Source organism: Panthera leo, chromosome A1, assembly GCF_018350215.1.
Source record: "Panthera leo isolate Ple1 chromosome A1, P.leo_Ple1_pat1.1, whole genome shotgun sequence".
NCBI lineage: Eukaryota > Metazoa > Chordata > Mammalia > Carnivora > Felidae > Panthera > Panthera leo.
The window spans coordinates 97,903,489-97,930,352 of NC_056679.1; the positions used below are offsets into that span (position 1 = coordinate 97,903,489).

General features: G+C 39.0%; 1 protein-coding gene across 2 annotated transcripts in view; it reads left to right on the top strand.

Moving 5' to 3' along the window:
- HSD17B4 (hydroxysteroid 17-beta dehydrogenase 4) overlaps positions 1 to 26,864 on the top strand; it is an 85,131-nt gene that overhangs the window by 41,681 nt on the left and 16,586 nt on the right. For both annotated transcript variants that reach the window (XM_042933669.1, XM_042933677.1), the window contains 8 exons: positions 463 to 514; positions 2,696 to 2,767; positions 6,066 to 6,169; positions 9,089 to 9,154; positions 19,203 to 19,272; positions 20,643 to 20,749; positions 21,850 to 21,936; positions 26,171 to 26,257. In XM_042933669.1, the coding sequence (XP_042789603.1) occupies positions 463 to 514; positions 2,696 to 2,767; positions 6,066 to 6,169; positions 9,089 to 9,154; positions 19,203 to 19,272; positions 20,643 to 20,749; positions 21,850 to 21,936; positions 26,171 to 26,257 (645 nt within the window). The remainder of the gene's footprint in view (positions 1 to 462; positions 515 to 2,695; positions 2,768 to 6,065; positions 6,170 to 9,088; positions 9,155 to 19,202; positions 19,273 to 20,642; positions 20,750 to 21,849; positions 21,937 to 26,170; positions 26,258 to 26,864) is intronic.

Sequence of the window (26,864 nt, forward strand, 5' to 3'; positions counted from 1 at the left end):
GATCATGATCTGAGCCAAAATCAAGAGTTGGGATGCTCAACTGACTGAGCCATGTAGGCACCCCCAATTTATCCATTTTTATTCAACAGATATATATTAATTACCCTTTATGTTCCAGGCACAGTGATAAGCCCTGGAAATATAGCCTAGTTTGGTGTTTGCATCAGTAAGTAATCCATAATTACCAGTCAGTAAGGATTTATGAATGTCAAGAAAGAACACACAGATACCTTTTCTGCTCCAACAGATCTAACAGTCTTTAGATTGGGAGGCTGATTATTTCTGAATATGATTGATTATGATTATGATTAAGAAGTAGAAGCCAAACTGAGACAGATAATTTGGGGGGAGTACTGATGTGAGCAAGCGGCCAGTGAAATATCACTTGTGATTAGCCATATTCATAGCAGAGCTTGTGGAACAGGAAAGTCGGCCAATAAAATTTTGTTTACCCTAACATAGGTTCTCCATGGGGAGCAGTACTTGGAGTTGTATAAACCACTTCCCAGATCAGGTGAGTTCCTGATACGTGGATTCCTTAATTGTACCCTGATTTTATTTCCTGACTAACCTTCCAAACTGTGTCATTGTGTTAAACTGGCACAGAGTGACTTTATTTATTTATTTTTTTTAATTTTTTTTTTTTTTTAACGTTTATTTATTTTTGAGACAGAGCATGAACGGGGGAGGGTCAGAGAGAGAGGGAGACACAGAATCTGAAACAGGCTCCAGGCTCTGAGCAGTCAGCACAGAGCCCGACGCGGGGCTCGAACTCACGGACCGCGAGATCGTGACCTGAGCCAAAGTCAGACGCTTAACCGACTGAGCCACCCAGGCGCCCCTAGAGTGACTTTAAATAAGTCATATCGCAAGGCGTGGATATGCATTAGAATAGATTGATGTGAAGCAGGACCTATTTTGGTGACCTTAAGCTTTGTCCTTGAATAGTCTTGTTTATTAAATTATCTCGAAATACTAACAGTGTATTTCTAATGATACAGGTGTCATTAGCAACTGAAAAAGTATCTCTGTTGTATACATGTGTTCTAAACTTAGTAATTGTATATAGGCAGCTATGATTCCTATGAATAATGGTTTTTGATTCTTTTCTCAGGTATTTATGTTGGTAGCAATTTTCATAAAGGCAAGCGCATTAAAAGATAGAGGATTTGTTGTAATTAACTATTCCTGTTTTCTTTTAGAGTAAGTAAAATCAGGTCTGCCTTAATAATGAATTTTCTTCTTCTCAGGAGTATCCTACTTGTTCAGTAAAGCTGCTTTTCTTATTCTTCGACTATAGTTTGATTTGTTTCAGTGCTCTAATGTCAGCATATTGTCTAATTAAATACTGACCACGTAAGGTGGTAAAATACCAAAAAAAGGGCTTATTTATCATTTCGCCTTATGTAACATGCAGGTCAGCAAGAAGCTAGAATCCTCCTTTCATGTTTTTCTGAAGCTTTTTATTTTACCAAAAAAATGTATGAGATTCTCACTGTTTCAATTTGAATAGCCTTATTTCAGTGTTATAGCAGAAGTTTTCACACAACTGTTTTTATCTGAGGTGATGTGTGGTGACTGCCTTCATCAGACATCCGCTGCTTACCTGCCATGGACAAGGCAGAGTTTTCAGTTTTAGATACATTTTCTAACCTGGCTACCTACTGAAACAGCCTGTTACTACGTTAAGTTACCTGTTATTTTAAATGAAATACGGTGTCTGGATCCCCACCGTGGAGGTTTTGTGTGCACGCGTGCATCGTGTGCGGGCATGTGGCGGTGGCACTGGTGGCCAGGGCAGAGGCCAGGAGGCTCCCTCTGTCTGGCATGTGCCAGTCACTCTACCATGGGCTCCCTTGGGAACCATTGTTATAAGGAAAGTACGAATGTGTAAGGTAGATTTTTGCCTTTAGGGATTTTAAATATCAAGAGAAAGACACAGGCATATACTCCAAAATGATTACACCTGGAAAGTGATATGAATAGGAAGGTGTGGCAAATATTTTTCTTAATTTCGTGTACCTCCTTAGCATCAAGTTACGTTTCTCATGAATTATTTTTCTTCAGTAGCTTCTGCACATTTTCTTTAAGTACTTTTAAAGCTACCTCTCTAATGCCTCTCTAATATGAATATTCAAAATTCGAGATACTTGTGGTTTGGAACCTCTTTAAACTACAGAAAGCTAAGGTACGGCTACTATTTATAATCTTCCTGTGAAACCCAGCAGGTGATGAGACTCAGGACCACAAGCATCAGGATACTGATGTCAGCGTCTCTGTCTCTCTCACTGGATTTGTCAGCTTCATTGGTACTGTCAGAGGCCATGTGACTCCTCCTGGGGATAAAAAAAAAAAGCATTAGATGGAGGACAAGAAACCTATCAGCAGCCCTTTGTGTCCATTGTGAACTAGACCATGGTCTAGTTCAGGCTATGCTGGTCTCCAGATTTTCTGGGTATTAGAAGTTTGATCTTTATTGTGTTTCTACTTGATGTTTCAAATGTAGTGACTAAGGTATTCTCTTTCCTTTTAATGTTGAATGATTCAACAGTACCTTGAAAACTATATCAAAGCATAGCTTTTAGTTTTGCTGAACTTACAGTGGAGATTTTGTTAAATTCTCTCATATCTTAATATAATGATCTTATGGTCTTTTTAAAAACAGATGATTGATTGATTTGGCTGTTCATTTCAGGAAACTTAAAATGTGAAGCTGTTATTGCCGATGTCCTAGATAAAGGATCTGGTTTAGTAATTCTTATGGATGGTAAGTCACTTTTAATTCTTACAATAATATTGTTAGATTGACAGGCCTTGTGTGTGTCATGTGGTGCTTCACCATAGAAACTGATCAGTACATTCACATTCATCTTCCAGTTTTCGAGAAACCAAGATAACGATCAGCGTTCTAAAAATTTTGTAAGCTCTCAGGAAATAAGCGAGGATGAGACAAAGGAGCAGGTTAGGGTAGCGGTGGGAAGAGTGGGGCATTTCAGGGGATTTGAGACCACATGACCAGAGCACAGAGGTGCAAACTGCGGCTGGTACAGAGAACGTAGTGGCGGACTGGAGATTGGACTTGGCAGGAAGGAACACATCGACAACCATCACTGGATAATTAGTATTGTAGATACTCTTGTCTTTGTTCGCTCTTTGGAACTTGGAACGTATTTGGCTCTCAATCATTTTCATGAATGGTGGTTAAGTTCCTAATGTTGTGCATTCAAGCCTCTTGAACTCAAATGTGGTTTAAACACCACAGCCATATTTTATTTGCAGTGGGAAAAAAAGGTTATAGTAGTTTAGTAAAGGTTGACATACTAGTAATTAAACATCAGCTCAAGAAACATTGCTTAAAATTTATTTATTCTGACGTTTAAGAAGAAATAGATATTGAGGCACCTGGGTGCTCAGTTGGTTAAGCATCTGTTTGACTCTTGATTTCAGCTCAGGTCATGATCTCATGGTTTGTGAGATCGAGCACCACATTAGGCTCTGTGCTGACAACAGAGTCTGCTTGGTTCTCTTTGCCTCTCCCTCTGCCCCTCCCCTGCTCATGCTCGCTCTCTCTCTCTCTCTCTCTCTCTCTCTCAAAATAGATAAATAAACTTAAAAAAATAAAAAAAAAGGAAGAAATAGATCTTTATTGTCAAAAATTTTGGAAATAAATTAGAGTGGGAAATTTGATATTGTCTGATAGTTGGAATATAGGCTTCATCATCTTTGTTCTAAATACACGGAAGGTCATACTGTATATGCTGTGTAGGAACTTGCCTTGTTTTTACTACATAATATGTTGAGAACATTTTTGATGCTCTTAAATATTCTCCTACTACATTATTTCTGTCAGCTCATAGTATTTCATAGCATGTCTGTTTTTTTCCTCTTCCTGTCTTTCTTTTCTTCTTCTTCCTTCTCCCCTTTCTGTTTTAGATTTTTATTTTTTTATTTAAAAAAATTTTTTTTAATGTTTATTTATTTTAGAGACAGAGAGAGCACAAGTGGGGTCAGGGCAGAGAGAGAGGGAGACAGAATCTGAAACAGGCTCCAGGCTCTGAGTTGTCAGCACAGAGCCCGACACAGGGTTCAAACCCTGTGTCCATGGGGTCATGATCTCATGACCTAAGCTGAAATTGGACACTCAACTGACTGAGCCACCCAGATGCCCCATGTTTTAGATTTTTGTGTTTGTTTGTCATTCCAGAAGTTGGCCAACATTTGGCTGCAACTATCCTAGTTTTCTTTTTTCTTTTTTTTATTATTATTTTTAAAGTTTATTTTGAGAGAGAGAGAGTATCAGAGTTGGGGGAAAGGCAGAGAGAGATCAAGAGAGAGAGAGAGAGAGAGAGAGAGAATCCCATGCAGGATCCACGTTGTCAGTGCAGAGCCTGACATGGGGCTCAATCCCACAAACTGTGAGATCATGACCCAAGCCAAAATTTAGAGTCAGGCGCTTAACCAACTGAGCTACCCAGGCACTCCTCTCCCAGTTTTCTTTTACTCTTCTTCCTGAGCTACCAGACATGTGACATACCTCAGAACAAAGTTTCTGCAGTAACCTTAACTTTCGTTTTTACTATTTTCTCTTGACCCACTCCATTTAGTTAACTACAGCTTGATATTGGGTAATAATGTATTAGAATTTATACGCAAAGTGCGAATGAAATCAGATATCCAATTTCCTGCATAATACAGTTAAAAATCTTATTTTAATACAAATTGCCATGACCTTCCTTATTTTTTGTTATAATTAGATTTTTTTCTTTTGTATGCAGTTCAAAGTCATATTTCTAATTTTCTAGAGCTGGAGATAGAGTTCTCACACCCTCACTAGGAAGTTAGTAGAAAGAGGGACAGCTGTCCTACATTCATTCATTATTTGCTTACTCATTCACTAACTCGTATCATTTATTCATTACTCATTAATTTAAAAAAAATTTTTTTAATTAGTTTTCTTTATTTTTGAGAGGCAGAGAGAGACAGAGTGCGTGTGAGGGAGGGGCAGAGAGAGAGGGAGACAACAGAATCCGAAGGAGGCTCCAGGCTCTGAGCTGTCAGCACGGAGCCCGACGCGGGACCCAAACTCATGAACTGTGAGATCAAGACCTGAGCCGAAGTCAGTTGCTCAACCGACTGAGCCACCCAGGCGCCCCTCATTACTCATTAATTTAATAAATATTGGTTAGGTGCTTTTTCTGTCCCAGGTACCATTCTGATTGCTAGGAATATAATGGTGAGCAAGACCCATGATTCTGTCCTCCTGAAGCTTATAGCTTGATCTTCACTTCTTCTTTTGTATTTCAGGTTCTTTTTTTTTTTTCAAGTATTTTTTTTTAAATTTTAGATTTATTTATTTATTTTGAGAGAAAGAGAGATAGAGAAAGAGAAAGAAAGTGAGAGCAGGGGAGGGGCAGAGAGAGAGGGAGAGGGCGAATTACAAGCAGGTTCCACACTGTCAGCACAGAGCCTGATTGTGGGGCTTGAACTCAGGAACTGTGAGATCGTGACCTTAGTGGAAATCAAGAGTCGGATGCTTAACCAGCTGAGCCACCCAGGCGCCCCTCTTTTTTTTTTTTTTTTTTTTTTTTTTTAGTGTGTGTGTGTTTGTTTGTTTATTTTGAGACAGAGAGTTCGAGCAGGGGAGGGGCGTCTGAGCCACCCAGGAACCCCTCCAGGCTCTTTTTGAGTCCTTTGGCAGAATGTTGGAATGTTTGAGAGTGTTGGATACCTGCACTGTGTAGTGGGATTTTGTGAAATGTTTGAGATGGAGAGAGTTAAGATAGGATAGGCAGTTGGGGAGGTTGAAGAAGAGGAGAGAGAAACTGCTGTTTCACAGTCAAGAGAGGGTATGTGAAGGTCCTCTTCACTCTGCCTTCTAGAGACCGGTAGTGAAGAAATTGAAAGATGCTTTATAAACCAAACTTGGGCATCTTTAAGTTATCAGACCTTCTAGTGACTACTTTTTGTTTTTGAAACTTTTAAAGGAATTGCTGATCATGTCGTGGTTAACTGGTTATGTCTTTCGATAATAACTTCCTTTATTTTTTCTTTCATTTGCTTTTCAGTCTATTCTTATTTTGAGAAGGAACTTATATGTTACAATCAGTTCTCTCTCTTCCTCGTTGGCTCTGGAGGCATTGGGGGAAAACGGACGTCAGACAAAGTCAAGGTAGGCTATTATAAGCTTTATAAGCAAAATATATGGGTATGTAAGTATCCATATAAGCAAAATATATGGGTATGTAAGTATCTGTATGTATATTTTGAACTTATCATATTACCATAGGTGTGATTTAACAGAGTAGATCCTCAGTAATTCACACTTCTTTGAATCAGAGTATCTTTGAATTAATTGAAAGAGCTACGTATGTTTGCATATTTTAATATATAACACGTATTTGTAGAGGAGTCTGGTTGACATAAGTGTAATGTACCTGAGATAATTATGGGAATGTTTTTACTTTCTTCTACAGACTTTGCATCACCCAGAAGTCTTTAGGAAAACCTAACACATGCGAGTGATCCTTGTGTAAAATAAAATCTTTATTCATTAAATGACTTAAGGACTTGTCTTGTGTAAGATGATTCTAGTTACTCTTTAGTTCTCAAATTCTACCTAAAAACATTTTTTTTTCTAAAAATATTTTATAACTTGGACATTCCTTTTCATTTAACCTGGCCTTTACTTCTGATTTATTTGAGGTAATGAGATTATAATGTCGTAAATATTCTGGATAAATGAAGTACACTTAAAGCAGTATGGAGAAACTGCTTCTGGAACGATGGTGTGAGGAGTCCCCTGGACCCTCTCCCCATTGAGTCAGCCATAACATCATAATGGATGAAAGTTAAAACAAAAAGAAAACCATTTAAAGTGTCTGGAGATTGTCCTCAGGGCATATAGCAAATTAGGAAATATTTATTCAAGGAAGTCTTTATCTTGGTAAGACCATTGAGAATCTGTGGCATTTGAGCCACGGCTATTCTCCTTTTTCCCTCATCGCTGGGCTCAGCATAATGGCAGTTCCACTCTAGGCATGTGTAGCCCAAGCACAGGATCCCTTGTCCCTGCTCCCAGAGCAGGCTGTCCTCCCAGCAAGAGCAGGTCACCAGATTTTCTTATGCTTCCCACAGCCCCCAGCTTGTGTTGTTGAAGCTCTGTTCCAGGTAGAAGTGGCTAAGAGTTATAGCATTCTCGTTCTCTACCCGGCCTCCACATGTAGAGTGGAAACTCTGCTCCACACATGGTAGGCTGAGAAGACTGAAGGACCCAATCCCTCTTGCCCCCACTTGCCCACAGGGTGAGGAAAGCTGAGGAGGCCAGAAGCTATTACCCCTGCCCAGCACAACTTCTTGTAGAGTGAGGATGTCACTTGGAGATGAGTGGGCCACTATCCTTGCCCCTACTTCTACTGCAGTGGAGGAGAGGTTTCACCCAGGCACTGAGGCAGCCTGTAATAATAGAGATCTCTGAAGCTCATCCCAAGGAATAGAGTAGTTGAAAGTTCAAAGGTAAGGGTGCCCACAGATATTAAGTTACTTTAGATTAACAACCAAGAGGAACCTTGTAGCTCCATGAGAACAATAAGCTAACAACCAGCCCAGCTAGAAGTTTTCTAGAGAGAACCGTGGAAAGAGAGAGCTAAGAAGAGCCCTCATGGGATCATGACAAAAACTGGCCTGACTTTAATTGGATCAGACTGTAGAGTGATTTATGCCCCAGGGCATTATTGAAAGTAATAGAGCAATCATCTGGCGATTAGTGGAGCCTAACGGTTGGGTATGATACCAAATGAGGCAGACACTTGAGCAGAGAGATCAGGGAGAGAGAGTCACAGAGAACCCTGGGAAACCCACTGTTATCCCTGGGTAACTGACTGTGTTCTTGCCCAAGGCTATACCTCTGAGGAGCCACACCAGAAGTTGCTCACTATTGGGGAAATAGACTTAGCTGAAATAATCTAGCCAAGGCACCACACAAGTAAACAAATTAACAATAACCACAAGCCTGTCACAGGGAAAGGAGGTCAATATCCTGAGTTGTGTAATAGGTTATCTAAAATGTCTAGTCATCAACAAAAAATTACAAGACATGCAAGAAACAGGAGCACATGACCTGGAAATAAATGACAGGAAAATAAAACCAGAACAAAACAGGCAATAGAAACTGCCTTTGAGAGGACTTGGTAGACAAAGACTTCAAAGCAGCTCTTCTAAATGTGTTCACAGAACCAAAGGAAAGCACGCTTAAAGAAGTAAAGTACGATGACAGTGACTCATCAAGTAGAGAAAATCAACAAATAGAAATTATGTTGAAGAACCAAATAGAAGTTTTGGAGCTGAGATTACAATAAGGGAAATGAAGAATTTTCTAGAGCACTCAATAGTAGATTTTAACTGGCAGAAAAAAGAATCAAAAAGCCTGAAGATCTTTCTCTCTGTCTGTCTGTCTGTCTGTCTGTCTGTCTGTCTATCTATCTATCTATCTATCTCCAGAGACAAAAAAAGATGAAAAGAAAAAGAAGTCTTAGTGAAATGTGGGGTACCTTAAGTATAGCGAGATGCATGTAATGGAAAGACCAGAAGGAGAGGAGAGAGAGAGAGAAATAGAAAAAATAATTGAAGGAATGATGGTTTTGATGAAGAACATTAATCTACACATGCAAGAATCTGAACCAACTCCAAATAGGATATAGATGCAAAGAGACCCGCACTGTTAGTAAAAAGTACATTTAAAGATTAAATCAATGTAGGTGTGAATTGTTTGTTTAGTTCTTATAGTTATTATCACCTTTTGCACTGGGAAAAGGGTCTTTACCTCTTTCTCCTTGGTGGCCCAGGGAATGGATCTGGTTGTATAATTCCTTTCGTTAAACAGGGTCATTTCAGGGAAATCACAGCATAGATGAGGCTAACAGTTATGAGATTTTAAATGTTATCTCCTGAACAGAAATTATTTTTAAAAACATTTTCTCTAACTTGCAGATTTTGTTATATTGAAACATGGTTGTTCATCAAATACTAATCTGAGTAAAGAGAGTACCAATTACTTTGTTAGTATTTAACCTGTGATGTTTTTTGGTTTCAGGAAGCTGTAGCCGTGCCTAATAGACCTCCTGATGCTGTACTTACAGATGTCACCTCACTTAATCAGGTGAGATTGTGTTTTTTGAAAAGCGATAAAGCCACCTGACTGCTGGCTCTTGAATATATAACTCTGATATCCTATAGTTTTGTGAGTCCAAACGTAGGGCTTTGTCCTTGAACATGATAAAGATTAAGGGTATATTTCCATAGTTGTAATCTGGTCTTTCTACATTTTTGCTCATCAGATTTTTTTCTCCACCATAAATCAAAAGAAAATATAGAAAGACTTTTCACATGTCACCTCAGGAAGCATCCTGCTTTGCTGGGCAGTGCTTAAAGACACTGCCTAACTTAGTAGTGAAGAATTTCATTCAACCCTTAGTGAGCAGGAGGAGAAGAATTAAAAGGCAAATTTTGGTCACCCTTTCCTCTTTCAGGAAAGAAAGTTGAGCTACATTGCTTGGAAACAGATTATTATTATTATTTTTTAAATTCTTTTTTATTGTTTGTTTATTTTTGAGAGAGAGAGAGAGGGAGGGAGAGAGAATGAGAGAATGAGTAGGGGAGGGGCACAGAGAAAGGGAGACTGAGAATCTGAAGCAGGCTCCAGGTTCTGAGCTGTCAGCACAGAGCCTGATGTGGGGCTCAAACTCACAGACTGTGGGATTGAGACCTGAGTCAAAGTCAGACCCTTAACCGACTGAGCCACCCAGGCACCCCAGAAACAGATTATTTTATGCCAGCTTTAGTGGATAGGCAAAATAAAGCATCTTAGGAGGGGTAGGTGATTTAATGTCTTTTTTTGGGCATAAATAATTTGTTTTCTGATGGAGGAGATAAAATGCCCTATCAGTTGACAAATTTTTTGAGCATGCAGATATTTATTTAAGAAACAGAAGGTAACCATAAAGATGAGAAAAGCCACTTTGTGTTTGAGAGTCCCCAAAGATTCTTCCCCACAGTGGCCAGAGGAGTAACCATGCAGATACAGAACGAAAACATAAAGCTTTGAAGATACACTGTGAGGGAGCTACTGTAATGACAGCAAATTATTTATAAAGTATATGTGGTTTTTGATACTAACTTTGATATGCTTGATATGAGAACTTATGCAGGACTTCTGTTTGCTGGCAAATAGAAATATAATTTCACGAGCCAGCAAGAATTAAGATTGGTACATATTTAATTATATTTTTCTCCTGTGCTTGTATAACCAGGTGACGGAAAGGAGAACACTTTTTTCCAGAGATTAGTTTTTGCCTCTAAATGTTTTTCCCATCCCTGTTTCTTATCAGTTTCTTATGCGTGCACTCATATTTGTGTTTAATTAAAGTTTCATAGTGAAATTAATTTTATTAAGGCACTAGAAAGAACAGAAAAGGACTTCGTGGTTTCATGGTTCACGAAACCCCACAGTGCTCCCTTATTATTCTGGAGTTACTGAAATGATGAAAGGTATCTGCTGTAGATAAGAAAAGCTGAATAGTTTGCAAGGCTTGAATTTCTACACACAGTAAGTAGAGAGACTTTTTTTTCTTTTCCTCTTTTTCAGAGTAGAACTTTACGTTTATTTTCAGCAGAGTTCTCTTTTGCTGTGTGACAAAGGGAAGTTTTTAAGTTAGCAAATTTTTTTTTATTAAAAATTTTTTTTTTTTAACATTTATTTATTATAGAGAGACAGAGAGCATGAACATGGAGGAGCAGAGAGAGGAGGAGACACAGAATCTGAAGGAGGCTCCAGGCTCTGAGCTGTTAGCGCAGAGCCTGACGCAAGGCTAGAACTCATGAACTGCAAGATCATGACCTGAGCCAAAGTTGGACTCCTAACCGACTGAGCCACCCGGGTGACCCTAGTTAACAAATATTTTTTGTATAAATAACGGGCACCTGTCATTTGACAGAGCATTTTAGTCTCATGTGGTCATTTGAAAATCTCACGAGGGGCACCTGGGTGGCTCAGTCAGTTGAGTGTCTGACTTTGGCTCAGGTCATGATCTCACGGTTCATGAGTTCGAGCCCCACATCAGGCTCTGTGTTGACAGCTTGGAGCCTGGAGCCTGCTTTGGATTCTGTGTCTTGCTCTCTCTCTGCCCCTCCCCTGCTCATGCTCTGTCTCTCTCTGTCTCAAAAATAAATAAAACATTAAGAAAAATTAAAAAAAAAACAAAAAGAAAATCTCACAAAAGCCACCGTTTGTTCAAAAACCATTTTTCATTAAACTTTGCATAAATTTCAGGGCGTTATGGGCTGTTTTAAACTGAATCTGAGCTATATAGGAGACATAGATCAAGTGGAAAAACTGATGTGTCATCAAGGAGCTGAAAGACACTCAAATACTCAAGATGTAAATGTCAAAATAACTAGGGCACCTCTTCCAAACTGTGAGTGATTAAACACGGGCTTTGAATTGCTGAGCAAGTGCTGTGGACATTCACAGTGGGGATACTCACAGGGAATGATGTTCAGCAGGCTTTGGTAGGAAAGATGGAACTTAGCTGAACCAAAATGGCGTGTAGATACTCTCTGTTTACCAGAGACGTAGGGCTTGCAGTTTGGCCGGAAAGAGGATAAGACGTCATGATAGCTGACTGTAAGAGAAGAGAAGAGCATGATGGCGTAGAAAGAGTAAAAACTGGAGCAGCCACATGACAGAGAAGTGGGAGATGGTCATGGATGGGCAGATCTTGAAGGAGTGGAAATAAGGAAAAAATTACGCTGTTACAGTGTCAACTGTACGATAGGTTTTAAATTAAGTCAGTAACTTTTCAATCACTGAGGAAGCAGGCAACCGTAGTTTTAGTTGTACTGAGATCACTTCTGGGGTGGTCTGTTTATCATGTCCTTAGGGGAATTTCTTCATCTTCAAACTTAGGAAGTTGTAAGTGTCCTTTGAGTGTTTTATAATTAATAAATAAAAAATTCATCCTTAGTAATCTAGAAAGGCCAAAGAATAAATAGATATTAGATGTCAGGCTTTACAGTTGGGGGAAGAATGAAAACAAGTATCTCTAGTTTCCCAGATAGTTATTTTATACCATTTATTCCAACAGGATTTTAGCTACTCTCATTTTTTTAAATTAATTAATTCATTTTGAGAGAGAGAGAGCAAGCGGGGAAGAGGCAGCGAGAGGGAGAGACAGAATCCTGGAGTGGGGCTCGAACTCACAAACAGTGAGATCATTCGCTGAGCCAAGATCGATAGTTGGGTGCTCAACCAGTTGAGCCACTCAGGTGCCCCACTACTGTCATTATTAAATAAAGTTAGTCTTTGGCATATTAGTTATATCATCCATTAAAATATTTTTTATTACATTACGAGGTGTATTATAAGTACTACTTTTTTTTTTTTTTTTTTTTTTTTAATGACTGTGGATTGACTGGGTGTTCCTTCTGCCTTAGCTTGTGTAGCTATTCTCAGATGGTGGCTGGGTAGGGCTGGGAGGCCAAAGATACCATCTTTGCTAAGTTTAGGGGCTTCTTGCTGACTTTTGGCTGGAGTGCCTCTAAACTTCTCCACAAGGCCTCTTTCTTCATGTGATGTCTCCTCTTCCAGGGCCTTTCTGTATGGTCCTCAAGGGGACTGACCTGTGTTTAGATTTCTGGAGCTCTTTTCTGTGTAGCTTCTTCTTCAGTACGTACAGATTCTAGCTGCATAGACTCCTGGAACTCTGATCTCTATCTCTTTAACTCACTGAGACTGTTTTGCTGTGTTTGGATTTCCTTTCTTGCCCCACAGTCTGAAAAGTGCTGTCAGAGAGCTGTGGCTCTTGTTTGTGTCTCTTCTATCAAGTCTTAATCTCAAACTGCTTACTGTGTAACATCTAAGAGCAGTGCCTCCCTCTCTGCCTTAAAATTTTTTTGCTAGTTGTTGGCAGTAGAAGAGTACTCTCTCATGGCCAGAAGTAGAAATCATAAACCTTTTCCTATGCCCTTGGCACAAACCTTTTATGGTTTTTACCATAAAATAGTAGTTTCTCATTTTCTCACTTGTTACCGTATGGTTTTTCAGTATTTATTGTTGTCTCTGTTTTTTACTTGTTTCCTGTATTACAGTTAAAGAGCCTATTTTATTTTCTTGTTTCTCTCTCCTTTATTCTCATCTTTTGATATGCATTAATTTTACTTTATCGGAGCATTTAACATTTGTATATTCTTTGTGTATTCTCTTCCCCATCTTCATTTTAGTGTTAGATTTGCGACTGATTGTATCAGTCCTTTTGCCAAACCTTCCCCCAACACCTCCTGGTTGGATAAAGCCCCACCTGTGGTGGGTGCCCCAAGAAGCGCTCATGTATATAGTGTTTCTTTGGTTCCTGTGTATTTAAAACTATTTTTCTATACCCTGCATACTTGAAGAACAACTTGGCTGGATATGAAATCTTGAATTTCTTAAAAATGGTGCTCCATGGACCTTGCTTTGAATGTGGCTTTTGAATACTCTGATGACAGTCTTTTTTATCTTTCTCCAGGTTTCTTGGTCTTTATTCTTTAGGCCCTTAGAGTTGTTCTTTATCTTTTTTCTTTACCTTTAAAGTCAAGTAGTTTTACTAGGCTGGGTCTCAGTGTTGCCCATTCCTGGCCATTGACCCTATGTCACTAGTGGGCCTTTTTAATAGGTATATTTAGATAGTAAAATTTTTTTAATGTTTATTTTATTTTATTTTATTTTTTATTTTTGAGAGAGAGAGAGAAACAGAGACAGAGTTCAAGCAGGGGAATGGCAGAGAAAGAGGGAGACACAGAATCTGAAGCAGGCTCCAGGCTCTGAGTTGTCAGCACAGCTGACAATCTCGTGAATCACGAGATCACAACCTGAGCCGAAGTCAGATGCTTAACAGACTGAGCCACCCAGGCGCCCCTAGGATTATAATTTTAAATAGTAGTTCTCATTCATTTTTCTGTTTTTCTTCTTCAAATACTTAAGTTATATATGCATTGGATCTTTTTTCTGTCTTATTTTAGCCACTTCGTGGCTTTTTTTTTTTTACTTCTTTCTTGGTTTTGTTTCATTTTTTTTTTTCTCTCTTTCTTTTCTTTTTTTTTTTTAAGTTTATTTATTTGTTTTGAGAGACAGAGAGCACAAGGAGCAGGGGAGAGGCAGAGAGAGAGGAAGAGAGAAAATCCCAAGCAGGCTTCATGTTGTCAGTGCAGAACCTGATGTGGGGCTCAATCTCGTGAACCGTGAGATCATGATCTGAGCTGAGATAAAGAGTTGGACACTTGGGGCGCCTGGGTGGCGCAGTCGGTTAAGCGTCCGACTTCAGCCAGGTCACGATCTCGCGGTCTGTGAGTTCGAGCCCCGCGTCAGGCTCTGGGCTGATGGCTCAGAGCCTGGAGCCTGTTTCCGATTCTGTGTCTCCCTCTCTCTCTGCCCCTCCCCTGTTCATGCTGTCTCTCTCTGTCCCAAAAAAAGTAAATAAAAAAAAAAAAAAAAAAAACGTTGAAAAAAAAAAAAAAAAAAAAAAAAGAGTTGGACACTTAACCAGCTGAGCCCCTCAGGTGCCCCTCTTGGTCTCATTTCTGTTCTCTTGTGTTTTTTTTTTTCCCTTCCTTTCTTCTGTGCCCCTTATTAAATTTTTATTTGAATATGTTTTCCTCGGGGCGCCTGGGTGGCTCAGTCGGTTAAGCGGCCGACTTCGGCTCAGGTCATGATCTCACGGTCCGTGAGTTCGAGCCCCGCATCGGGCTCTGTGCTGACAGCTCAGAGCCTGGAGCCTGTTTCAGATTCTGTGTCTCCCTCTCTCTGACCTTCCCCCGTTCATGATCTGTCTCTCCCTGTCTCAAAAATAAATAAACGTTAAAAAAAAAAAAATTAAAAAAAAAGAAAAAGAAAAAAAATGAATATGTTTTCCTCTAGGCATCTTATAATTCAGTCTTCATTTCTGATAGGATTTCCCCCCCCCTTCCTTTTCTTTCTAGAGTTTAATTATATCTTATTTCATTCCTTCATGTTTGTTGTCTGTTGATGTTGTTCTTAGTTTTTGAATTTTAAATTCATGGTGTTTCTTTCGTATCCCCAAATGCTTGAATGTTGTGTTACAGTTTTGTTCTGTTTGGTAGTTGGTTGTTTGGGGAGATTTCATTTATGGTAATGTTTTGGTTCTTGTTTCCTCTTTTAGTCTTAGAGTAGCTTCATATAGATGGAGATTACTTAAATGTATGCAGTTTGAGAGGAAGATTGGTAGTTTGTGATGGTTTACATGATTCTCTCATTATGAAATTCAAGATTGCCCTCTTCTGTCAGTGTGGCAAAGTGCATTTTTTTTTAGAGATGGCTTTTTGGAGTGGGACATTGTCGGGAGCTGTTTTATTCAAAACATTTTTTTAGTTCTCTTTATCTTAAATTTCCTCTCTTCTTTTTTCCTACATTATCCAGTCTTCAAAAGGGACATTGTTTTTTTTTAACCCTCTTTTCCCTTAGAAATGTGGCCAGTCTGGACTGCGACCTGGAGGCTGATACATTCTTAATTCTTCTCTTTGTAGTCAGTGCTCTTATCTTCGAGGATTCTTCTCAGTACTTTTTCCTCTTAAGGTGGTCTTTCTAGAAGTGACTTTTCTTTTCTTCCTCTCTCTTCCATGCACTGTTTCCGCGCTCCCCTCTCTACCCACACCACTCTACAGTAGCTTGGAGAGGGTGCGGGAGATCGGTGTTCATTTTTGTGTTTATAGCAATTTGAAGTGGGCAGTATTCTCTGTCTTTTGGTTACACTGTAGGCTTGGGATCTGTGTCATTTTATTCCTTTTGTTGATTGTAACCTTTTTTTGGAGCATGTGAGGATTTGAGAAGCACAAGTTCCTGATTTCTTTTATTTAGCATTTAGTTTAACTTAAAGATACAACTTTTAAAAATAAAATTAAGGACTACTATACTCATATGTAGAAGATACTCCCGCTGACATGTAATACACGGGCAAGGTAATTTATAGCTGATTTTCTAAGTTCTGTGTATATGTGTTTGCAAGTTTTAATGACTTTTCTATCGAGGCAGAGATGTAACAAAAGAAGCTTTTAACTCTCCTTCTGAAACTTAAAATATGAATGTCCCTCAAGATATTCAGAAAGTAAGCCTTGAACACAGTGTTCCTTATTATTTGGAGAATGGTTATTTTGCTTTATGATTGAATTTCGTCAAACCTCCAATTACTTGACTTTAGTCATGTCTCATGATGGCTCTTTTTTTGTCTTTGCTTTCTCTGCCATCTGTAGGAAGCAATGCTATCATTGAAAGAATATGAAAATTCTCAGGGCGCCTGGATGGCTCAGTCGGTTAAGTGTCTCACTTCAACTTAGGTCATGATCTCGTGGTTCATGAGTTAAAGCCCCGCATCAGGCTCTGTGCTGACAGCTTGGAGCCTGGAGCCTGCTTCAAATTCTGGGTCTTCCCCTCTCTCTGCCCCTACCCCACTCACGCTCTCTCTCTCTCTTTCTCAAAAATAAATAAACATTAAAGAAAAAAAGAAAGAATATGAAAATTCTCATATTCCTTTAAGATTTCTTTAGGAGAATTGGTTTTTGTTTTTGTTTTTGTTTTTTTTTTCCATTTATAGGAATGATCTCTGTGGGATAAGAATACTGGTACTAATCTTAAAACTTGGCTGTTCTACTTTTGTGCACTACAACTGCAGTAGGTGACTGACATTAGCCTCCTGGAACTGTCTCAAGTGACCTCAAGGAGAAATCAAAACCAGCAAGAACTGGGGAACCGGTTAAACAGAGACATGGAAGCAATATTTTTAAACAATCAGATATATAGAAACCTAATATATTTTTTTTAAGTTTATTTACTTATTTTGAGAGAGGGACAGAGCGAGCAGGGGAGGGCCAGAGAGAGAGGGAGACAAAGCGGGCTCCACACCCAGCAGGGCTCGAACTCAAAAACTGCAAGATCATGACGTGAGCCAAAATCAGGAGTCGGTCACTTAATTGATTGAGCCACCCAGGCGCCCTGAAACCTAATGTATTAAGATGACCTAAGGGTCTTTCTTGTGTCTCTGTGGAAATCAGAAAACCTTAGTTTTGACATTCATAACACATATACCTTGTGACGCGCAAGTATTTGGAGAACTGCTTGCAAGCACACCTTCTCCCTTCCCCTGTAGCTGATGCGCTGCAGAGCAGAGCAGTTCTTCTGGGCAAATGGAAAGACTTTCCCAGGCTGGCATCCTCAGTAAGGCAATGAATAAAGCGTTTATTTACCTACCTACTTTGAGGTCGGCTTTCTTTCCGTCGACATACTGTTGCTAATATCTTTTAAAATAAGAACAATAGCTCACATTTATTGAGGTATTAATATTTATCATGGGTAATGCTTTCTGAAAGGTTTATCAGGTGAGCAAATTGAAGCTTGGGGTGATAAGGAAACTCGGCCATTAAAGGCAGAGCTGGTATCAAAGCCCATGGTCTATCATGTGTTGAACAGTTTGCCTTTCAGACTCTGAAATGTATTTTTGCTTTCATTTGTATGCAACATAGTGATGTATATTTGCCTAGTATTTTCATTGTTTGTAAAGAGCTTTTCAAATATTGTCATTTAATCCTCCAACATATTATGTGGAATCTTGTAAGTCACCGCTGTAAGATAATTGTTGATCTGATTTAGTTATTCTTAGAAGGTAGTAGAAAGGGAATAATATTCGGCAATTGAGAAAATGAATAATTGATACAACTATTATATGTGGTGATGAAGAAGAGAAAGAGCTTATTAAAATTGTACAAAGCATATTAAAAAAGAAATGACATTTTCCTATGCATTATAGAAAATGTTGTTTTCTATTAATAAAATCTATTTAAAAAGAATAATCAATAATTAAAAAACCCAGTAATTAAGAAAGTCAGATATGCTGAAATGATTAGTCTTTTTTTTTAATTTTTAAAAAAATTTTATTTATTTTTGAGAGAGAGAAACACAGAGTGTGAGCAGGGGAGGGGCAGAGAGAGAGGGAGACACAGAATCTGAAGCAGGCTCCAGGCTCTGAGCTGTCAGCACAGAGCCTGACTTGGGGCTCAAACTCCCAAGCCGTGAGATCATGGCCTGAGCTGAAGTCAGCCGCCCAACCCACTGAGCCACCCAGGTGCCCCTGACATGATTAGTCTTTATGCAACATTTAGGTAGTCTTGGAAAGTCTAACATTGCAATCTATGAGAACAGGGAGAAGTATTGAGGCAGCACAAGAGGATCAAAATTAAATACAGATATATTAAATGCCTACTGTCTGCTATTTTGTGAATCTCTCCCCTTCTGAAAAGTACTTTCTAGTTTGAACAGTAAACAAGTTAAATGCTGGGAGCTCTGGTAACTTTTTTTCTATTGTTATCTGTATCTTTCTGCTCATCCTGCCTCATCTAAGTGAAGAAGTGATATGAAGGTCTGGGCCAAGCAGAAATTTAATCTTCATGGCAACCTGTCAGTCTATTTTGTTGCAGGAGAGCTAGTGCTCAGGACTTAGGGTACCAGGAGGATGGAAGTTTGTGGTAGTCTACAGGCTTCAACTGAAAGCACCCCTAAATTATGTGCCTAAATTATGCTTGGTTAGCAGAGGCTGTAAACGTCTACCTTATCTTCACTGTGTGTATGTGTGTGTTTTTTTTAAATGTTTATTTATATTTGAGACGGAGTGCGAGCAGGGGAGAGGCAGAGAGAGGGAGACACAATCTGAAATGGGCTCCAGGCTCCAAGCTGTCAGCACAGAGCCTGATGCGGGGTGTGAACTTGTGAACCATCAGATCATGACCTGAGCCAAAGTCAGACACTTAACTGACTGAGCCACCCAGCCGCCCACCCTTTCATTGTGTTGTAATGAGAGTAGATTGATGGATTCCTTTCTGTGACTTGCTCCTCAGGCAGAGTTAACCATGGTTTTACCCAGGTGTAGTTCTTGGCCCCTTCCCATTACCCGACAGGTCCCCTCCTCCCCAGCTGATTCCAGTGGCAGGTGTTATAAAAAGCACTTGATTTACAGTTCATCTGTGTTAGAGATGGTTATTTTCTAAGTAGAGCTTCAATTTGGTATATTATATATTTCTTATATAAAAATTGAACATATTTCCTGTTTTTCTTTTAATGTATTTTCAGAAAGCACTGAGTGCTAGTTATTTTTATAATTCTTTCTCTGCAGGCTGCTTTGTACCGCCTCAGTGGCGACTGGAATCCCTTACACATTGATCCTAACTTCTCTAGTTTCGCTGGTGAGTTGCTCATAATGTGTACCAATGAAAACTAGTAGTTCCGTTATCTAAATAACACTCAGGGACATTGCTACTTAAGACAGGTAGTTTGAGTAGTATTTAAAAAATTTTTTTTAATGTTTATTTTTTAGGGAGGTGGGGGTGGGGCAAAGAGAGAGGGAGACACAGAATCTGAAGCAGGCTCAAGACTCTGATCAATCTGTTAGCACAGAGCCTGACGCAGAGCTCGAACTCACGAACCATGCCATGGTGACCTGAGCCGAAGTTGAACCCTTAACCAACTGAGCCACCCAGGCATCCCAGTTGTATTTAAAAAATAGCCTTCTCCTAATACATTTATGCTAAGGGCAGAGAAAGTAGGAAGTAGTGTTCAGGAGGTGTTGTGCTTGGAATTCATAATTCAGATTGTGGAGGAAGGCAGCTCCTAGTGCAGGGTTAGGATTTTATCATGTAGGTGGGTGTCGGAGTTATCCTGCTGGGCAAGAACATTGGAGGAGAGAGGAAGGAACTGAAAGGCTAGGAAAGGATCATCTGCATACCTGGATATTGAAATCAGCAGGGGTGATTTCATCGTCAGGACCACAGCCAAACAAAACAATTCTTTGTGTTCCCACATCTCTCACATTCCTTTCTTGATTCTTCTCTGTTTCATAGTTTTCTCCCTGGAAGTATTATTTATAAAATATTTTCCATGTTTCTTAAAATAGATGGTATTAATTCATCCCAGTGCTGTTTTTTTTTTTGTTTTTTGTTTTTTAAATTTTTAATATTTACTTTTGAGAGAGAAAGCGACAGAGCACAAGCAGGGGAGGGACAGAGAGAGAGGGACACACAGAACCTGAAGCAGGCTCCAGGCTCCAATCTGTCAACACAGAGCCTGCCGCAGGGCTGGAACTCACGAACCATCAGATCATGACCTGAGCTCAAGTCGGAGGCTTAACCAACTGACCCATGCAGATGCCCCATCATAGTGCCATTTGAAGATGTGTTTTTGAAATCCTGAATTAATTATCCTTGGTGTGTATATATATATATATATATATATATATATATATATATATATATATATATATATATACAAATAAATTTTTTTTAAGTTTTTATTATTTTGAGAGAGAGAGACAGTGTGAGTGGGGAAGGAGCAGAGAGAGAGGGAGAGAGAGAATCCCAAGCCAGCTGCTAGTGCAGTGTCTGATGTGGGGCTTGAACCCACGAAATTGTGAGATCATCATGTGAGCTAAAACAAAGAGTCGGTTGCTTAACTGACTGAACCACTCAGGGGCCCTTGGTTTTAAGTAGGAAATATACCTATATCTAACTAACTAAAGTCTCTCTCTCTTCTCTCTCTCTTTTTTTTTTTTTTTTTTTAGGTTTTGACAAGCCCATATTACATGGATTATGTACATTTGGATTTTCTGCGAGGCATGTATTACAGAAGTTTGCAGATAATGATGCGTCAAGATTCAAGGCAATTAAGGTATATGTGTATTATTGCATAATTTGAACATTAGTTCCCTTTTTTATTTTTAGAAAAGGAGTTTTAGTGACTTCATTTGAAATAGGTACCGTACTGAAGCAATACACATTTTTATTATTTCATTGACTTGGCAATCAGCCCGTGTTCTTATTGTAGCTATAAATACCTCTTATGCATGAACCATGAAAGATATCATATACAATTATAATTTCCACAGATTACTTTGATTGTTTCATTAATTAGCATACATGCATATGTCAGTATATCCGCATTAATAAAAACTTGAGGTTTACCTTAAACATTTTTTTTCTTGACTATTTTGCAATTTGTCTTAATTTAATTAAAAAATGTTAAGTGGCTGCATTTGAACTCATTAACGTATACCTATGTCAACATGACGGCTGCATATTGATTTTAGTTTTTGTACTTTTAAGTTGGTTTCACGTTTTCATCTATTATAAATTACAAAAAAAAAACCTGTCTCTACACAGCATCTTTGCAGAAGTTAAGTCTAAAGACAGACATTAACAAATGGTTTAAGACAGTGTCAAATGGCTCCAAAAGCTTTTATCAGTTGTGTTCTGTGCAGCAGTGAAATTGCATTTTCTGATGTGTTGCCTTTAATAACACAGATTATTTTCATGCTTTTCATTTTATTGTAGCTACTCTTAATAGCTAAACATACACAGAGCAAATAATATGGCATAGAAAATTATGAAATAAGAAGTGGGATTATTTTGTTCTAGATGCCACCCCAAATCTTAGTCCCTGGATATACTTAGTACTGCTTTCATCTGCATTGATGAAGCTGTTCTGGGACTACCTGTATAACTGTCCTTAATACAATGATGTTTCTGTTTCTCAAGATTAAACACTATTCATGGATTCTGTGCTTTGAAAGATAAAGAATGAGCTTATAAGAACTATATCGTTGCTGTAATTTTTTCTTACTACTGTTTTTGTCCTTTTAAGAATTTAAATATATTTAAACCTGTTTTCTTCCTTTTTTGTTCTCCAACCTTCCTTGGAATTTCTTTCCCCACGAGTAGAAAGGTTTCATTTTAAAACATTGTTAACCCCCAAACTCCTTTCTTTTAAAGGTTCGTTTTTCAAAACCAGTATATCCAGGACAGACTATAAAAACTGAGATGTGGAAAGAAGGAAATAGAATTCATTTCCAAACCAAGGTATGAGTAATGTAGTCAGAGGGGCTTTGTTACCTGGTTCACCACACCCTGTAATTGTATTCTGTCTTACAGTGTTATTTTGGTTAGTGCTATGGGTATGATAGAAAATCTAGAGAGTTTCTTTTTAATTAATGGTAACTTCAAAAAAAAATTTATTTTGAGAGAGAGAGAGAGAATGGTCCCCCGTGCGTGCACGTTAGCAGGAGAGGGGCAGGAAGGGGGGGGGGGGTGGTGGAGAGAGAGAATCCCAAGCAGGTTCCACGCTCAGTATGGAGCCTGACACAGGGCTTGATGTGGTGACTGTGAGATCATGACCCGAGCTGAAATCAAGAGTCGGATGCTTAACCAACTGAGTCACCCAGGTGTCCCTAATCAGTGGTAACTTTTAATTGAAAAGGTGTCTATGTCCCTTGTTTTTTGTTTTATTTTTTACTGAATTGGTACCTGCCTTTGTACAAGAGGCACAGCTATTCTGAAAACCCAGCCTTTTTGACTCAGCCAATCAACTTGTCAAAATGTAATCTTCAGAATATTAAAGGCATCACTCTTCCGCAGGTATAAAATGAAAATATGATGGGTGCCTGGGTGGCTCAGTCTGTTAAGTGTCTGACTTCAGCTCAGGTCATGATCTCACGGTTTGTGGGTTTGAGCCCCGCGTCGGACTCTGTGCTGACAGCTTGAAGCCTGGAGCCTGCTTTGGATTCTGTGTCTCCCTCTCTCTCTCTGCCCCTTCCCTGCTCGTACTCTGTCTCTCTCTCTCTCTCTCTCAAAATAAATAAACATAATAAAAAAGTTTTTTTTTTAAATTGCATCAATGAGGGGCACCTGGGTGGCTCAGTTGGTTAAGCATCCAACTTTGGCTCAGGTCATGATTTCACACTTTATGAGTTTAAGCCCTGTGTCAAGTTCTGTGCTGATAGCTTGGAGCTTGGAGCCTGTTGTGGATTCTGTGTCTCCCTCTCTCTCTTCCCCTCTTCCACTCATGTTCTGTTTCTCTTGCAAAAATAAACATTAAAAAAGATTCTTTTTTTAAGTGAAAATATGACAAATCTAATTGCTTAATGAGGGAGCCGGCAAGATGATAAAAGTGGTCCAAAAGAGAATTGGAGTAACAATATATGGCCCAACAGGACCCACTCTAAATAATTTTGCTGAATTAGAGACAAAACTAGTTAATGTTGCACAGGACAGTAAAACCATACCCTTATGGGTATGTTTTCTACTGGATATCTCAATCATACAGAAATCCACAAATTGTGGATGGAACTAGAGGGTATTATGCTAAGCGAAATAAGCCAGTCAGAGAAAGACAAATACCATATGATTTCACTCATATGTAAAATTTAAAAAACACAACAGATGAACAAAGGGGAAGGGAAGGAAAAATAAGATAAAAACAGAGAGGGAGACAAACCATAAGAGACTCTTAAATACAGAGAACAAACTGAGGTGGGGAGGGGTGGGGGGATGGGCCAAATGAGTGCTGGGCATTAAGGAGGACACTTTGTGATGAGCACTGGGTGTTCTATGTAAGAAAGGAATCACTAAGTTCTACTCCTGAAAGCATTATTACACTATATGTTAACTAACTTGGATTTAAATTTTAAAAAACCACAAATTAACACCTTATGTCACAGAATTTGGGCCTAGTGAATAGTAAACAAGACACAAAATAAGTATGTATCCCTAAAGAGTTAAGTAATGTTTGGGTGAGGCTGTTAGCAGTGTTCCGGTAAAATACTAAAAGGACATGCGATCATTCCTTTATATGTGAGATTTTTAAAGCTAATTTTTGTTAATATGGTTGACCAAGCTGGTACTTTTTGGCCTGATCATTTTGTACCACACAGATGGTTTGTGTTGGGCAGTGTAGGCACCATCATGAATAATAATAGTAGCTATTAAACATCTGTGAGCAGGCTGTACCATAATCTCTAATATACCTAAGAACTCTGTATTTGATGAAAGAAAATCTGGGTTCAGGTCTTTCTTTTTTTTATTATTATTATTTTTTTAACATTTATTCATTTTTGAGAGACAGAGACAGAGAGCACGAGCAGGAGAGGGGCAGAGAGAGAGGGAGACAGAGGATCTGAAGCAGGCTCCATGCTGTTAGCACAGAGCGTGACGTGGGGCTCGAACCGATGAACCATGAGATCATGACCTGAGCTGAAGTTGGACACTCACCTGACTGAGCCACCCAGGCGCCCTGGGTTTGGGTCTCTTAAATACCATCTCCTGGTCCCACAGAAGGTGATGGAGCCGGGGTACAAACCCAGGTCTTCTGGCTCAAAGCCTACATCCCAGGGCCCTCGCTCTTCTTACTATATCACAATTTCTTTCATAAATAAATAACTTTGTGGAACTCTTCTTTATGTGGTTGCCCTACTCCTCATTAATTCCTGTAGCTTGCACTATCACTTGCCTGCTTTATTTGTGTATACGCTTCATTTCCCGTGGCCTTTTGTCTTTTCAGTTTCCTTTCAAGCTCTTACCTTGCCCTTGGAGGCAGCAGCTCCTTACTGCTCACTCCTCTTTTTCTGCCCACACAAACTCACATACTGCCTTTCTCTCAAGTCCTCCTATGGTTAATGTTTGTGCCACATATTCTGGAGCCTTCCTGTTTTCTCATTATTTTGATTAAGTTTTATTTTTTGAGTAAGATGATGAAATCTGAAAGTGTTAAGGTCCATGACTATATTACAGGTTTCTGTTTTCTCCAGGTCTAGTAATGAACAGCACAGAAATAATTTCCATGGATACAACTGAAAGGGCTGAGAAATAACTTAATGTCTGAATATAATACCTTCTTGCCATTTTGATAAAATCTAAGCATATCTTCTTATCTTTTCACTATATTTGCTCTTTCCCCCCAGTGATTAGAGATACTCTTTCCTATTAGTTATATATAGGATCCTTTCTCCCTCCCTTCCTTCCTTCCTCCTCCCCTCCCTCCATCCCTCCCTTCCTTCCTTCCTTCCTTCCCTTCCGCCCTCTCCCTCCCCCCTTCCTTCCTACTTCCCTCCTCTCTTCCTTCCCACCTCCCCTCCTCCCCTCCCTCTCTCCCTTCCTTCCTTCTTTCATGTTGTATTTTAAGAAACATTTTAAACTAATATTCCAAAATGACATGCTTGGCTTGGTCACAAGAAAGTAATTTACTAAAGTATATTTTGTTCATAAATTGTCTCTTTCCATGTTTTGCACTGTATATAATTAGAACAAAATGAACAAATTGTTTGAAAAATCTTTTTTCTCAAGTATGATGGCAAGTAGTCAAAGGAGTGTGCTCTTTTCTTTTTTTAATGTTTTATTTATTTATTTATTATTTTGGGAGAGAGACAGTGCACAAGCAGGGGGCTCAAACTCACAAACCGTAAGATCATGACCTGAGACGACTAAGCCACCCAGGTGCCCCAACAATTATCTTCTTAAGTGTTAAAAGTCAACATTAATGCCACCTTAATTTTTAGACATTATCCTGTATATTTGTAGCAATATCACAATTTTATGAAAGAGTAGCTACTGGAATAATTTTAGATGAAGTATTAGGAATTAGAATTTGAATTCCTCAAATGAATATTTTGATGAAAGTATATTTAAGCATTTTGTTTATGCTATGTATACTTCCTATTTGAAAGAACTTGGATTATTACTTTAAAAAGACCAATGCAGTCGGGGCGCCTGGTTGGTTCAGTAGGCTGAGTGTCTGACTTAGGCTTAGGTCACAATCTCGTGGTTTGTGAGTTTGAGGCGCCGCCCCCCCCCCCCCCCCACCTCCCTCTCTGTGCTGACAGCTCTGAGCCTGGAGCCTGCTTCAGATTCTGTGTCTCCCTCACTCTCTGCCCCTCCCCCGTTCGTGCTCTGTCTCTCTCTCAAAAATAAATAAACATAAATTTTTTTTTTTTTTTTTTAAGTCTCCAAATACGAATGCCAGGGGTCCACCCCAGACTATTTAAATTAGAAGTTTGGAGATGGGACCTTGGTCATAGGTATTTTTTAAAAGGGCATCAGTTGACTCCAGTTAGGGTTAATAACAGTTGTAGTAAAACAGTAAGACTTCATGTTTATTCATCTTGATATTTAATTTATAAACTTTATTTAATTTGGATTATTATTTTCTTCTTCTTATGAGGAAAAACTGTAATTTTAAATGACTTTATACTGTTTTATGGCAATACTGTGTTTTCATTGGAATCATCAGAGTGAACTGGTGTTTTTCCCTCTTCTCTTTAAGATTCATGAAACCGGAGACATCGTCATTTCAAATGCATATGTGGATCTTGTGCCAGCATCTGGTATTTCAGCTAAGACATCCTCTGCGGTAGGTCGTAGAAACTGGTATCCCAGTCATTTCCTGAGTTATGCATTTCAGTTAACATTACTTCTAGAGTGTTCAGGCTGCTTTAGAAAATTAAGAGCTCTGAAAGATTCTTATTCTTGAAGGATAATAATTCAAAACTGTGAAAGTAAAAGGAATACTTTGACAACTTAGAAATTTTTGAAACTTTTTAAAGGGAGATGCTGGGGTGGCTTTCAAGAGAAAATACTTAATATTTTAGTTTTAGAGTAACTGCATCAGTTGTTTCTTTTTTAAAAAAACTTTTTTTTTTTAATGTTTATTTATTTTTGAGACAGAGAGACAGAGCATGAACAAGGGAGGGTCAGAGAGAGAGGGAGACACAGAATCTGAAGCAGGCTCCAGGCTCTGAGCTGTCAGCACAGGGCCCGACGCGGGGCTCGAACTCACGGACTGTGAGATCATGACCTGAGCCGAAGTTGGCCGCTTAACCGACTGAGCCACCTGGGCGCCCCTGAATCAGTTTTTTCGTTGGAAATTTTAAGCTAACAATATTTTGGGGAAAAGCAGATGAAAAAGTTAAATATCCTGTATCTTTTCTTGATTTAAAGATCTGTGTAAAGCTTTGTAT